This window comes from Brachionichthys hirsutus, chromosome 13 (genome assembly GCF_040956055.1).
Source record: "Brachionichthys hirsutus isolate HB-005 chromosome 13, CSIRO-AGI_Bhir_v1, whole genome shotgun sequence".
NCBI classification, from domain to species: domain Eukaryota; kingdom Metazoa; phylum Chordata; class Actinopteri; order Lophiiformes; family Brachionichthyidae; genus Brachionichthys; species Brachionichthys hirsutus.
The window spans coordinates 3,456,291-3,470,449 of record NC_090909.1 but is presented as its reverse complement, the minus strand read 5'-3'; the positions used below and the strand labels follow the sequence as shown (position 1 = coordinate 3,470,449).

Here is a 14,159-nt window from a genome sequence, read left to right as displayed (position 1 = left end):
TACAAAAATAAATGTAAAAGAATCCGTCCATTGTCTTGTTGAATCTGCATTTAAACACACAATTGGGTCACGTTCTATGATGCATTAAATGTATTGAAACAAGCGTATAGATACTGAAAAATAAAGAAATACGAGTGGTTTGGGACCTGGCTGACAGGTGCCCCGCATTCAGGGGTAATAAAGACTCAGTGGCAACAATATGCTTTCTGTTTCAAGTGCTGGTGCACTCGGCCAGTGAGTCGTATGGATGAAGCAGGATGTGAAGTCAGATCCACTCATCTCCAGTAGATGGTGATGTCATATAAAAAAAAATACGTGAGCCTGAAATGTGAGGAAAACGTTCACTGTAAGAAAAGTGTAACCCCCGCCTCAAGCATTTTCAGGTTGACCTTCTCGTTTGAGGTCCTCCACAAATTCTGGTTGTGTGTACACCTGTCTGCACTGATGTGTGCGTGTCAGCGTCTGATGTTGACCCAGCTGAGCGTGTACGAGCTGTGAGCGTTTGTCACGCTCTTTTTCAGGACACCGCGACCCTCTCCTGGAGAGCTGTGCACGAGCATGAGTCCGGAAGCCTTGACTCCCTGCAGAACGCTGAACCAGTAGCGAAGCACTTCCTCGCTGGTTCCGCCCACTTCAAACCCCGCCCATTGCAGGTGCATGATGGCAACCAGGTGATGGACACTTTGTAGAGTTCCTGACTCGATCCAGCTCTGGAAAACTCGCCACTCAGCGCTGAGCAGGTCAGCATACAGAAAGTGAACCTAGATGAGAGAACATAGAGAGGATAATAGAGATTTAATGTAATTCTACATAAATGCAGAGCAATTATTTTTTTACAAATGACCAAATCATAAAATATTATTTTATATATAATATATATAGTTCTTAGATAAACTGCATTACCGGTTGTCACAGGTTTTCATATGAGAATCAGCATTAATTAACGGCCAATCTTAAAGTTGATCTCGCTGTGATCAGCTCATCAATCAAAAGTCTTTTTTCCAAAATATGATGAGAAATTATGAATAAGTGATTTGTTGACATGTAGAAAATAAACCAAGTGCATGAATGAATGTATCGTCCAATGCAAGAGAACACTTAGGATACACCATTCAGTGGGGCAGCTTACAAGACAAAGCCCAAAAGAAATGATAAATAGACGTTATCCGGCCCCGACTCCTAACAAATCTACCCGAATCACTCAAACTCTAGGTGTGTAGTTCCCTCTTGTGGCTGCAGGATGTAACTCAACCATTCTGCGATTCACTCACTTAAATTGTTGCCATGGCAGCCAGGAATGGCGCAGAGCCCTGTTGCTATGGGAACGTACAAGTAAGGGAGCTTTGTGGGTATGTTGGGCAGAAAAGACTCTAAGGTATATTTGTTTGGCACTGTTTCTCAAAATGTCTGTGTGTGTGTGTGTGTGTGTGTGTGTGCGTGTGCGCGTGTGAGTGTGTGTGTGTGTGCGTGTCTTACTGTGTGATGTCCCAGAGCTGCCATGATGTCTGCCAGTGTCTGAGAAACGCTACCCAGGCTGCCCCTCGTCTTGTGCTTGCGCTTCCTCGGAGCTCGCCACTCCAGCCACATCTTGTGCTGCCTGACCACGCCTTCGTCACCATGGGTACTGGCCAAACTGTTGCCACGGTGACCGCTGGATGCATTGGAGTCGCTGGGATCAAAAGTGTGGACTTCACATCCCAGCACCGAAACGGTCTTTAGAAACTCCGAATCTCCCCCGTCCATGCTGGAGAGACAAATGAAAAAAACAAAAACAAAAAAAGACAGACAGATGGGAGGACAGAGGAGGTTTGAAGATTATCGCATGCATGATTAAATATGCATTGCTTTGTTTACTCCAATTCTGCCGGCAATGCGTAAGCATCACAGCACATGTTGAGACAAGCGCACGTAGCATTACAGACATATGGATCACCTAAAGGAGTACGCAACACACGGTCGATCCACAGCCGGGAGGAGCCAGTCGTCCGCACACAGCATCCAGCGGGGCGAATCCGCGGGGGGGGGCAGCGATGGCTGAGCCTGTCCGGGATACAAAACCCTGGAGCAGTTTATCTGGGACAGACCAGAGACAGGAAGCCACAGGATGAGACGACTATGAAAAGCAGAAGTTAAAGAAGAAAGAGAAGTTGTGTGCAAATATGTGCTGTGAAATGTGTGAAACGATTTCAGACAGGGAGGGAGCGGTGTAGCTTTACAGGAAGTCAACTCTTTTAGGTAAAAAATAATAATAATAATAAAAAAAAGATGGAGTCATGTCATATCGCTGGTTGGCTAAATTAGGTTCTACAGAATATTACATTATATAAGCAAAGACCCATAGCTGAGGGCAGAGCAGGATGTTGTTGCGTCATGGTTATTTGTTTAAAAGTTGCTTTATATAAAAAAATAATCAAGACTGTTATGGAACTTTTGTGTCGATGTGGGGCTTAAGACAGAAGAGTCGATTCAGGTTTGAGTTGAATCTGGGCGCGCAGATGAAGATTCTGGTTTCACTTTCCTCAGCAGTTGCAAGACAAGGACATTTTTATAACACTTTGCCAGCTTAAATAAATATACCCAGACACGGACAACTCATGATGTTCCAACACTACGCAAATTAAACCCAGAACTTGATCTTAATCCAGATTTGAGAGATTGAAATATGTATTTAATGGGACCAAATGTGTATTGGGTGACAGTACGGTAACAGAGCGGCAGACAGACACGGCACTGCTCGCTATAGGTGGCTAATTTAATGTCGATTTAAATATAAATTAAAAGAAGGACTAAAGGAAAGACGTTTCATTTCATTCCATTTGCAGGCGATGCTCTTTGCGGCTTACCTGCGGCCTGGGGACGTACACCATGATGCGGTCGAGTTCTGCCGTAAAGGACTCTTTGTCCGCTGCCCACGGCATCAGCTCCAACGTTCTGGGCGCCATCTGGGAACACGGGCACTCACATACCAATACACAGAAGCACAAGGCATGCCAACGGATGCATAGGAATGTTCTCGGAATCTGAATTATGCATAGGAATGTCTGTGATGGGGGGGGGGGGGGGGGGGGGGTAGGTCACAGGCTCTGACCCCAGTCCCAATTTGGCTGTAGCAGTGTAACAAATACAAACGAGCCCACCTAGCTCCTGTAGTCACCATAGCTCCTGTAGTCACCATGACAACCTGGGGTAGGGGGGGGGGGGTGATGGTGCTGATGATTCACTGGAATGAGTCAGAGAGTTTAGCCTTGGGCAGGAAGGGAGAATGAAAGAGACGGGTGAGGAGGGGAGAGCTGCAGACACACAACGTGGTTTGATGTCGGGGGTCGTTGCACCTGAATGGCATAGAAAGACAAACCAGCTGTCACCTCTCTGGGGGGGGGGCAGTGCTGTTTTTACCCCCCCCCCCCTGCACTCACCTGTTTCGTCATGTCTAGTAATAAGTCACAGAGCTGACTCAGCGTAATGAATAATCTGAACTTTTAGCGATTCGGTTTACTTTTTTTACTTGTTTCCTACCTACTCTGACATTCTGTGCATTTTTTTTTACTCTGTTTATTTGCAATATAACGTAAAATCATCTGGGATAATTAATCATGTTTTAACCCACAGAGGTCACGTTTTGTTTTTGTTTTTTCTATAGCAATAATAACCATTCGGAATTCGGAAACATTCCATTCAGTCTTTCTCTTTATTCCGTTTACCTGGCGCGTGAGGATCTCGTTCTCATCCTCGTTCCGCCTTTCCCAATCTTCCGCCCCGACGTCCTCCTCCAGACCCGGTCGCCGGTGTACCGGCTGGCGGGAGTTCTTCTTCGGATCGATGCTAATAACGGAGGACACAACGGCGCCGTGCCGCTCCTCCTCCGCCCCCACCCCGGAGGCTGGAGGTAACCGCGGCCCGGCTACGAAGAGCTGGAGCGTGAAGACAAACGGCGGAACTAAAAGTAGTAGCATTCCGGAGCGGAAGGGGGGAGCACCGCGGCCCCAGCACCGGGCACAGGTCCGCATAGCTCCTCCTCCGCGGCGACACCGGCGTACATCTCCGGCGCGATGCCCCGTGTTTGAGGAGAGTCCTCCTCCTCCTCCTCCTCCTCATCTCCCACCGACCTCCTTCTTTTTCTTGCCCCGAGGGCAACAGTGGCCTTTTTTTTTTTTTTGTCTCAGCGACTTTTTTTTTTTTTTTTATGTAGTCGATAAGGACGTCATAAAGTCACATTAAACACAACTTGTCAAGAAACCTGCTTGAAGTTATCAAAGTAGTCCCACAGCTCTAGCAATAATAATATATATATATATATTTTACCGTTATTTGAACTATCCAGTCATTTTAGTTTTTTTTAAAAGAAAACTTTAATCGCTTTATTGATAACAAGAAACATAACTTAGTCATTTCCGGTGGCCTGAGGGATACTTCCGGCCCACAGTACGTGGTCCTGTGTTGATAACGTTCTCATACATTTGTCAGTAGATTCGTTTAGTTTGATAATGTAAAATGTTTTTTGAAGACAAACCTCTGCTAAGGCCCAACATCTATTTGTAATTTAAACCCCTCAATTTATAGGGTGCTTCATCCTCTATGCATTTACATCTGCTGCATCAGGTTATTATTGAGCATAAATAAAATTAAAAAAAGACAACTTTGAAATGGAGCTTCTGCCCTGCTGCCTGTCTCTGTCTGTCATGTAGCACTGATGCTAGTTCATTTCCCCCTCCAACAAACAGTGGAATGCCACTGCAAACACAATTCCTCTGGTCGTGTCTGTGTCTATTTAGTCAGCCTGTTGACTAACTATACACGATATGCAGCCAGTAAACTCCACCCATCTGCTTTCTCTCTCTCTCTCACTTGGTCTGTCTGGCGCTCTCACGCATGCACACAAGCTGCAGATGTACAATATTTGCTCTATAATAGCGAGTTTCCCTGCGAGGCATGAAATGAGCGTGGGGTCCCTTCCTGTCTCTGGTACCACCAGGCCTTCACGCTGAGCTTTAATACATTTCCTTATTTGGAAGAGGAATTTGGAAACCATACATGTTTGTGCATTTTCCTTTCAGAGGATTTAAAACCTCTGCTCTTTTCTAATTTCCTCAGTCTGGTTTCTTTCCCCACAAACAACGTCCTCCTCTTCTCCACCATCCATTCCTCCCCTCCCCTCCCTTTCACTCCCTGTCGAATTGTGTCCTTGACTGAACTCTCGCTCGCAGTCCCAGACAGCCTGGGCAAAGCCCAAGACTCGCTGAGGCTCTGAAAGACACGCAGACCAGATTTACCAATGGCAAGAACAGAATGTGTATTTAAATATTTTGCACCTCAGATACATACATGATATGTAACAGACAGATATACATTTTCTTTATCACAAAAACCACCAAACAACACAAGACCACAGAAAAAAGAAGGGAGAGAGTGAACAAAAAAATGAGGCCCCGCCAAGACTTTGGTGTCTAGGGATTCACTCCTCTTGACCCCACATCTACACACACACACACACATTCGTACACACATACAAATACATGCATTACTGCAGTCACGCAAACACGCCCTTCTGTTTCACATTCGCACACTGAAAGCAACCGTCTCTTTGGGGCCGTTGTGTGATTTCAATGTCTCTTTCCCTTGTAGTTAAAACAGCAAAACACAGGATGTTGGATCTCCATGCTGCAGTCCCCCCCCCCCCCCCCCCTCCCAGAGCAGAGAAACCATGGCAGAACGCTGAGGAGGAGATGTTGATGATGATGATGACGGACCTTCAGAGTGAAGAAGGGGGCCCCTAGCTTGAAGCTGGAGTTTATGTACAGATGCTGGTATTTCAAGAGCTGAAATTGGTTTAATCCACTTTTCTCTGATGGTTATATGATACAAGGAGTGCACGGTGAGTGTGTGATATTTGCGAGGCTCGTGGTAGTTTAGAAAGTCGGTTTAGGCTCAGTTCAGGTTAGGGCACAAGACACAAAATCCAGGGTTAAACCATAGCTGCTGCTGGTTTAGCAGAGAAAGGGCGGATGAAAGAGAACAGAGAAACAACACGGGAAGTGTGATCCGAGCTTCTCCGTACTGCACATGTACAGAGCAGGGCCAAACAGAAACTGGGAGTTACAACTGGACTCACAGGGACGTGAAAATAGGTTTGCCTCTGTCCATCAAGCATCTGGCATTCATCCGTCAGCTCCTTTCGGCAATTCGCCTCATTCCAGCATAGAGTGCGAGTTCACACGTACGATGTTGCGTCCTCGTGTTTTAGGTAGTGAATCGATCTGCACGCGTGTTACCTGCGTTTGCGTGTGTTTGCGTTTGTGCATGCTCGAGCATTTTAAAGTTGCGGTTGATCTTGATTGTCAGTGCTGCAGAATGAAAAGCTTTACTTGTCCAAAGTTGGCAGGTAAGTTCTCACCCTTCATTTTTACAGTCTCTCACAAAGAAGTCCTCTTAGCAAAAAAAAGAAAAGAAAGAAATGTTCGATAATCAGTAAAAGCTTGGGTTGAATGCACCTGGAAGAAAACAGAGGGAGAGAGGAAAAGGTGAAGAGCGGCAGAGCAATGCGAGAGTGATATTTTTTTACAGTGGTGAAATCAAACGCCGACTAAACCGTGAGACTATTTAAGCGGGTCCGTGTAAACATACTGTCATGTAAGTAATGCCATATTTCCGTTGTTTGATTTTGCGGTGAGAGTGTGTGTGTGTGTGTGTGTGTGTGTGTGTGTGTGTGTGTGTGTGCGCACACTGTGCTGTTGATGTCATTTTAACTTGAACTAAAGACTTTTGTCGTACTTTGGCGAGTTTATTTTAAGACGCTAGCTACCATAAACACAATCCATTCCTCCCTAACGTCTATTAAACAGACCCCCCCCCCCCACCACCACTACCACATCCTCTACTGGAGTTCCTGTGATGGTCCTCTGTTGGTATCGATGTTTGCACGAAGGTTAAATAAACTGACCTGCTATTACAGGCTGGTAACGCTGAAGCTATCGTCATTGGCTGGGTCCAGGAGCTGGCACAGCACCTCGCCCCCCTGAGCCGCCTGGGAGGCGTAGCAGTGTCCCATCCCCTGGTAGGACTGGTGGGACAAGGAGAAGCCGCTCGTGTCCTCCTGATGTGGCGAAGAGTCCAGGGGAGGTTTGGGGTACGGGGAGTGAGGCAAGGTGCCCTGGCGATGGCCTGTGCTCATGGTCAGCGGGGCAGAGGCCAGATCCCGCTTGTGGGGGGGCACAGTCAAGGGAGGGCTGCACTCCTCGTAAAGCACAGGTGCTGAGTGGGAGTGGAGGCTGGTACTGGGGTTGGAGAGTGGGTGGGAGGAGAGGTGAGAGTTGGGGTGCGCAATGTGGTGGGGGTGAGTGTTGGTCTGAGGGCTTGAATGGGAGAGGGGGTTGCTCTGAAGGTGTGGGGAGGAATGGGTGTTGCTGTGTGAGCTCAGGTTGGCGTGGGGTTGTGTATTGACAAGGTGCGAGTCGTGGGAGGTCGCGTTGATGTGCGTGTTTGCGTTCGCGCTGGCGAGAGGGTTACCGTGAGGACTTGTGTGTTGGTTGTTGTGCGTGTGCACGGCTGCGTTTGTGTGCGTGCCGTGTGAGTGCGGGCTCGGGCTGCTACTGTGCGACGTCTGTCCGTACCAGTAGGGGGAGCTGCAGTAGCTGGGAGAGTCATACTGTGAGAACTGTGGGTCTTTCGGAGGGGGGCGGTGAGGGGGACTGAGCGCTGTGCCGCAGTGGGGTGTCACACGAGGTGAGGGAGAGCAAGAGGGGGGGGAGAAGGTCCGGGACGGGACAGGGTGGTACGGTTGGGGTGGAGGAGGCGTAGGCTTGGGAGGGTAAGGGGGAGATGAGACACCAGGGGAGAGGGACGAGGAGGACTCTCCGGGGTACAAGGCTGGATAGCGCTCCTCTGATGAAGGGGTGGAGGGGTGGGCAGAGTAAGGGGACGGGTACTCACAGGGGTCCTGGAGGTAGCTGGAGGGCATTGCCGGATTGGGAGTGGCCAAGGGAGAGAGGCTACTACTGTCTCCGCTGTAATAGTCCAGTCCTTCCTGGAACGGCCCAGACCCCTCTGGACCTCCAGAAGTCAATGTCCCCCCTGGTCCAGATGAAGAGGCAGCCTTGCCCCTGCCTTTGGCTCCGGACAGCCGTTCTCTCTGACAAGGAGACAAACCCCCTCTGCCTCCTCTCGACCCTCGGCCCCGTCCTCCGACCCCTCCTCGTTTAGGTCCAGGAGTAGGTGTCGGGGAGGGACTGGACGGGGAATCAGAGTGTAAAAAAGAGCCTCCTTCTTTTTCGAATTGTGGTTCAGTCCGTTTCCTGCGACCGCGGCCAGGTTTGCCTGTCCCCGCACCTTGGAAAAGAACATTCTGGCTCCAATTATAAGACGACCCCGAAGCACTCTCGTGCCAATCCATCATCAACTTCTCCAGGCTGGACAGACTTGATTGAGCCCCTTCTCCACCAGCAGAAGCCGTCTCGTTCTGTTTGTACGTGCCACCCGAGGAGGAGCCGGGTCCTCCGCCGGTGGCAGCAGTACCGGGATGCGAAGAGTCAGAGGAGGATTCTGACAGACTCTCAAGAAAAGGCTGCCGCTTGGCCTTCTGGGGGGTGTAGTTGGAGATATCCAAGATGTCCTTGGACTCATTGGAACCATATTCGCCGTAACCATGGAAATGGTGCCCAAAGTTATCTGGTGACCAACCACCAAAACCTTGTCTATATAAAGAAAAAGAAAAATGGCAATCTTTAATAGAAATACTAAAAACATAAACTCATCCTTATTTGATCATTGAGAATTGTAATCATTTCACTGAAGCTTTTTTTCATGGTGACATTCTATCATCATTAACTTACCTATAGCTCCATTGATTGGCGTTGTACTGCTTGTAACCCTCTGCAGAGGAGGAGGAGCTGAATGGGCTACTTTTAGCCACGGACATGAACCCCCCTCCCGGAGATGTGGCTCCTGCTGATTCCCCCCGCACCACGGAGGAATGACCTGCGGCAGGATACCCACTAAAGCCTCGCTTGACTGCTGCCTGGTAGCTCGAAAAACTCATCTGACCCGCGGCTTTGCCACTGCCGTGTCCCGATCCAATTGCAAAGCTGCAATCGGGAGACCTCTGTGGCACCGCGGGAGAAGAGGAAGAGTAGCCGGGGGAGTAGTGACCATAAGAGGCCAAATGGGGTGAGCTAGGAGAGCGTGAGAGAGTCGGAGGGGTGGATTTAGGATAGCTGGAAGTAGTGGGCGATATCTGGGCCAGGCTGCCGTAGCTGTACGGAGGCCTGGCTGAGGAGCAATGCGCCTGTGCCGAACTCTCCGCCCCAGCGCTGTCGCTCTTAGTGACCCACTTGGGGAATGCAGGAGACCACCTGTGACCAGTAGCGGGACTGGATGTCTCATAGCCAGGAGCAGAGGAAGCCTTGCGGGGATCTGACTGCGAGGAGATGTCCAACAGGTCGGATGAATCATCGGAGTCAAGGAGGGAGCGGAAATATCCAGCAAACAGGCCTTGGGAGTCGTCGCCAGCTGGCCCAACCCCTCTGCTACCTCCGGGCCTGCTGTAAGAGCCTCCCCTTCCAACCTCACAGGAGGAAAAGCCCCCCCGTGAAGATCCACATAGCTGATACACACTAAAACCTTTTTCCTTGTCCGTGCCCCCGTCTTCACCCCAGCCACCCGTCCCGTTGGGCCAGTCCTGCCCCGTGGGCATTCGCTCCCCTTTAAACACCCCGTTTTTTCTCATGCGTCTTTTTTTAACTACTCTCTCCCCCCCAGGCTCAGTCCCAACAGTTCCTCCCCCCCTCCCCACACCACCTACACCCTTCCCTCTTTTCCGAGGTAACCCGTGCTCAGACAGTGGGCCCGGTTTCCTCTTCTTGCCAATGGTTTCGAAGAAGTCACTGAAAGTGCTCTTATTGTGCACAACCCCCCCAGCAATCCCAGCTCCTCTTCCAGTGGCCCCTCCCCTGCCGCCTCGGGGGCGTCTGAACCCAGTGAGCCGGTGGAGCAAGGTTGATATTCCAGGGTTTTCCAGGGGAGTATGGAAGCTTTCTGGCTCACTGGGTGTCCAGCAGCGGGGGGGGGAGGAGTAAGGGGCTGGTAGTTTAGGAAGGCCAGTTTGGATAGAACATCTCCGTACTCTGTTTTCACATCATTAGTATCGTTCACGTAGGATGGATAAGGGGAGGGGAGTTTAGTCCGACGTCGCCTTTGGAGCTTTTGGGCTGGTCTCCATTCCCACCAGGGTTCCCGGTGTTCTGGGGGTCTGCTGGTAGTCCCGGCAGAGCCTGCTTCGGTGGTCTTCCACGCCTGCGTTTGAGAATAACAGGCAGTTCTCCAGGAGGGAACATCACCATAACGCTCTTCCCGTTGTTCTTCATGCGGAGAAGGGCCGTTGGCTCTCGAACCCCTTCCGAGCCCTCCGCGCCGCCGTCGCCGTGACTCTTGTCCATTCCCGTAACCGTTTCCAAATTTGAAATCTTGTAGCTCTTCTGGCGACGACTAAGGCTGACAGGAATGCGAGCGACCTTGACAATGATCTTCCTCACCTGCGAGTGGCAGACAGACCGACATAATGTGGGACGGCGGTTAACATCGTGCAAGGCTGTGTTTCAGCACAGTATAATTAGAAATGAACTCACCCCGACAAAGCGCCCACGTTTCCGGTTATTCGAAGGCGTGGCCCCCGACTCCGGAACGTGTTCCTCCCGTACACTGAAAAGAGATGCAGGCCCGGCGGATGCGTTTGCAAAAGGGAAAGGAGGGATACTGCGGTGAGTTATGGACTGGGCTGCTTGGCGCTTCTTCATGACGCTTTTAGGAGCTGCTTTATGGACAGATTTCAGTGTGGGCCTAGACCTTGATTTAGGTCCTGGTCTATGCCCGACTCTTTGCCCCGGTTTGGGTACAGCTTTATGAACAGGCTTTGGTACAGTGAGAGCCAAAGCAATGGCTGCAGGGCAGGGAGTTGTGGGCAGAACAGCCTCCACAGATAAATCCTCCCTCTCGCCAACAGCCACTTCCTCCTCTTTAACCCTCCAGATCTCCTCCAATATTTCAACCTCCTCTTCTCCTCCTCCTCTCCCTTTCCCCGCTCGCTTCGCTCCGTCCTCTGCCGTGCCTCGGCGCAAGCGGGAGGATTTGCGCAGGTGACAAGGGAAGCGGGGACGACCGGAGCTCCGGAGTGCGTACTTCTTCTCCGCCTCCACGGGAAGAGCGGAGGACTCGGGGTTTGAATCACAAGGGACACGACAAAAGGTTGAAGACATGTCTGTCTGTGCAGTCCGGACAGGAGCTGCCAGCTGTTTGGTGGAGGCAGGGGGACCGCCAAGGGCCAAAGACAAAGGTTGAGGTGAGGTTGTGTGTGTGGCCTCCGGTGTGGGAGCTCTGGAACATTCTAGCGCTACGGCGCCTGCGTGCGCCTTCATATCTGTGTGTCCACAATTGTCTCTACGTGACTGTGAAGCTGTCTGTGCGTGAACGTCCGTGTCTATGTGCGTTTGCATGTTTCGTAGCGTCTCTGAGGATGCCTGCGTCTCAGCCTTCTCTGCTGACGGGGGGGCCGCTGGCCAAGGCGGAGGGAGGAGGGGGAGGTAAAGTGGTTGGGAGTCACTGGTGCCAGTCCATCATTCGAGGGACCCCGGGACCCCTCCTGGAGCCTGAGCTCCCTGGGCCAGAGCTCAGCCTCTGCCAACCCCTCCAAGCCTCCCACGCAGGCTCTTCCTTCTGCCTGAGTCCCAACGAAACCCACTGGAGCCCCAGCTTGGCCTGAACGTAGGCGATGTGACAAGCCGCTCATTCAGTGTTGCTGGGGGGGTGGAATGATGGTTTCTTCAGCGTAGCTTGTCCTCCTCTAAGGGTTAGCGAGAGGATTCAAACCTATGGACAGACATGAGAATGGTCAACTACATAGGAAGGTCGTGAAATAAAGTGCATGTTGCATGGAAGACATTTAATCTAACATACTGCAAAGCATTGAACACTGTAAACATCCAAATCTAATGAATCTGTGATTGTCAGGTGGGATCATCAACATTTCTTTTGGCAATGGGCCATAAACCTAATCCATAATGCACTCTACTTTATTAACCGTCCCGCCCACACGGCACGGCGAGCATAACAACATCGGGCTTCATTTACCAGACGTGCCGCTCGATTGGTTGCTTTCACCGAAGGGGTTGCGGAGCCGATTCAGATTTTTCCGATCCCGAGTCGAGCCTCGCTCTGCCTGCCTGACTGGCTCTGTTCTGCAGGGGATCATTGGGTCATCAATACTGCAGTGGGGAGCTCACACACTTCTCTCTCCCCCCCTCTGCTCCTGTCTTTTGCCCATGGTTGCTATAGAAGGAGATAAAGAGAGAGAGAGAGAGAGATGGACAGAGGAAGGGACATCGGGTTGAAGAAGGTGAGCGGGAGATAAAGGAGGATGGAAGAGGGTGGAGCAAAAAAAGACAGGGAATAAGAGATTAGTACATGATGTCACAGCATGCACCAGACCAGACTCTAGAATCAGTATTTTGGTGAGGGCTGCACCGTCTCACACCAGAAGCAATCATTGTGAAGGATGACTTGCAATATCATTTCTTTTTTTTAAACTCTAATCACAGCTAGCGTTTCATTTCGATCTGCAAACATGAGCAAGTCGCACCTTTCGATCTACGACCTCGAGGTGATGGTGATGAGCATGATTTGATCTCAAGTGTGCATGTCGCCAAAAATGCCCAACAACTGGACAGTTAAGAACGTGGAATGGGGGTCGCACACCCGCGTGCATGCACGTGCTGATACGGCGCGCCACGTTTCACCAGAACGATTCAAAGGCGCGACAAAGCGCTCGACTAGGAGGACGCTACGCGATGTGTGAGTAATAGCAGTCACCAGGGGGAAGCAGAGAGGCGGTGAAAAGAAAGGTGTTGAGAGGATGGAGAGATGAAGGTGACAGAAAGATAGAACGATGGAGGGACTATCAAAAAAAAAACACCCAGAGTAGAGGAAAGATGGAAGTACAGACAGCCAGGCGACACGGAGGTCTAACAAAAAAGTGACTGCGTGGAAGACACACAATCAAACGAGCACAAGTATTCATGCCACATTCCTTCACATGGTGAAGATGGGAGGTGAAAAATGGACGGTAAGGACAATAAGAGGAGGGACGGACCGGTTTGAGAGTTTACAAAGAAGCTGCTAAAGGAGGTGAGCGGAGGAAGAGGAGAGGAGGAGTGTGAGAGGAGCAGAGTTCTGGGGCTGCACGCAAGGAGCAGACCATCCTGCTCTGAAGGATGACACAACTGGTACAGACACCCATGGAAATGAACACACACACACACACACACACACAACACGTACTTTCCCTAACCCCTCACCCACTCCCTCCGGAACCCAGAGCTGCCTCCCTCCCTTTTTCCTTCCTCTAATTAACAGCATTCATTAATTAAGCCGCCGCCTGACCAGCATGTGAGAGAAGGGGAGCAAGCAAAGCTTTAATTAAACATTGCTGCACACGTGCTTAGACACACATGCAGATTGTCACTCACAGGCACACACACACACACACACACACACACACAAACACAAAGACACATTCAAATATGCCCCCACGGCTTCATCCTCCCACGCACTCACACGTCGATTTGCTCATAAAGACATGCATGTCACACACACACATACAGTCACACACAAAAGAAAGAGACACAGGCAAATATCTCTCTACTGCACTCTGCGGGGGGGGGGGCATTTTGACAGGACTAAGATGCTAGCCAATCCAACGCTCCCACTATGATTCATTGTTTAAGCAAACACTCCTGGCATCAAGCAGCATCTCAATGCATTCGCCGTCACGTGCAGGAAATGCTCTTTGCTGCATTTTGCTTTCTTTCTTTCTTTCTTTCTTTTTTTTACTATTGTGTCTGTGAAAACAGTCTCTTGAATCCGTTCCACAAAAAGCAGCTCCAGCATGAATGGTTCTTTGAAAACACGCACGTTTGTCGTCTGCGCGTGAAAGTTGTTGTTGTTTTTTGCTGTGGACCTCAAGGAAACGCAGGGATGCAACATGCCGAAGAGTTAACTGAGAAATTCAGAGATTTGAACCTGTAACTCTACAGTTGGGCGGCTGCCCTGATGTGCACGAGAGGAACAATCAGTCTGTGCACGCTAGCTGTACAGCATATCTATTCTCTCTCCATCTA

At 50.2% G+C, this 14,159-nt stretch overlaps 2 protein-coding genes across 2 annotated transcripts; both read right to left on the bottom strand.

The window, feature by feature from the left end:
• Positions 1-455: 455 nt before the first annotated feature.
• LOC137903515 (probable methyltransferase-like protein 24) lies at positions 456-4,007 on the bottom strand. Its single transcript, XM_068747665.1, has 5 exons — positions 3,702-4,007; positions 2,844-2,942; positions 1,934-2,073; positions 1,477-1,744; positions 456-761 (listed from the first exon to the last, which is right to left on the bottom strand). The coding sequence occupies exons 1-5, from the start codon at positions 4,005-4,007 to the stop codon at positions 456-458; spliced, it is 1,119 nt and encodes a 372-aa protein (XP_068603766.1).
• A 2,936-nt stretch (positions 4,008-6,943) lies between these two features.
• On the bottom strand, positions 6,944-11,773 carry ahdc1 (AT hook, DNA binding motif, containing 1). Its single transcript, XM_068747677.1, is given in 6 exon segments — positions 6,944-8,687; positions 8,826-10,062; positions 10,065-10,196; positions 10,199-10,523; positions 10,617-11,500; positions 11,503-11,773. Coding segments are annotated over 6 exon segments (4,593 nt in total).
• Positions 11,774-14,159: the final 2,386 nt, after the last annotated feature.

Bases quoted from the DNA above. Each gene is read 5' to 3' on its own strand.
- LOC137903515 (XM_068747665.1), bottom strand. From the start codon at position 4,007: ATGCGGACCTGTGCCCGGTGCTGGGGCCGCGGTGCTCCCCCCTTCCGC. The intron at 2,943-3,701 runs GTAAACGGAATA...CCGTGTTCCCAG, and splicing joins ACGAGATCCTCACGCGCCAG to ATGGCGCCCAGAACGTTGGA. The intron at 2,074-2,843 runs GTAAGCCGCAAA...GGTCTGTCCCAG, and splicing joins TGTACGTCCCCAGGCCGCAG to ATAAACTGCTCCAGGGTTTT.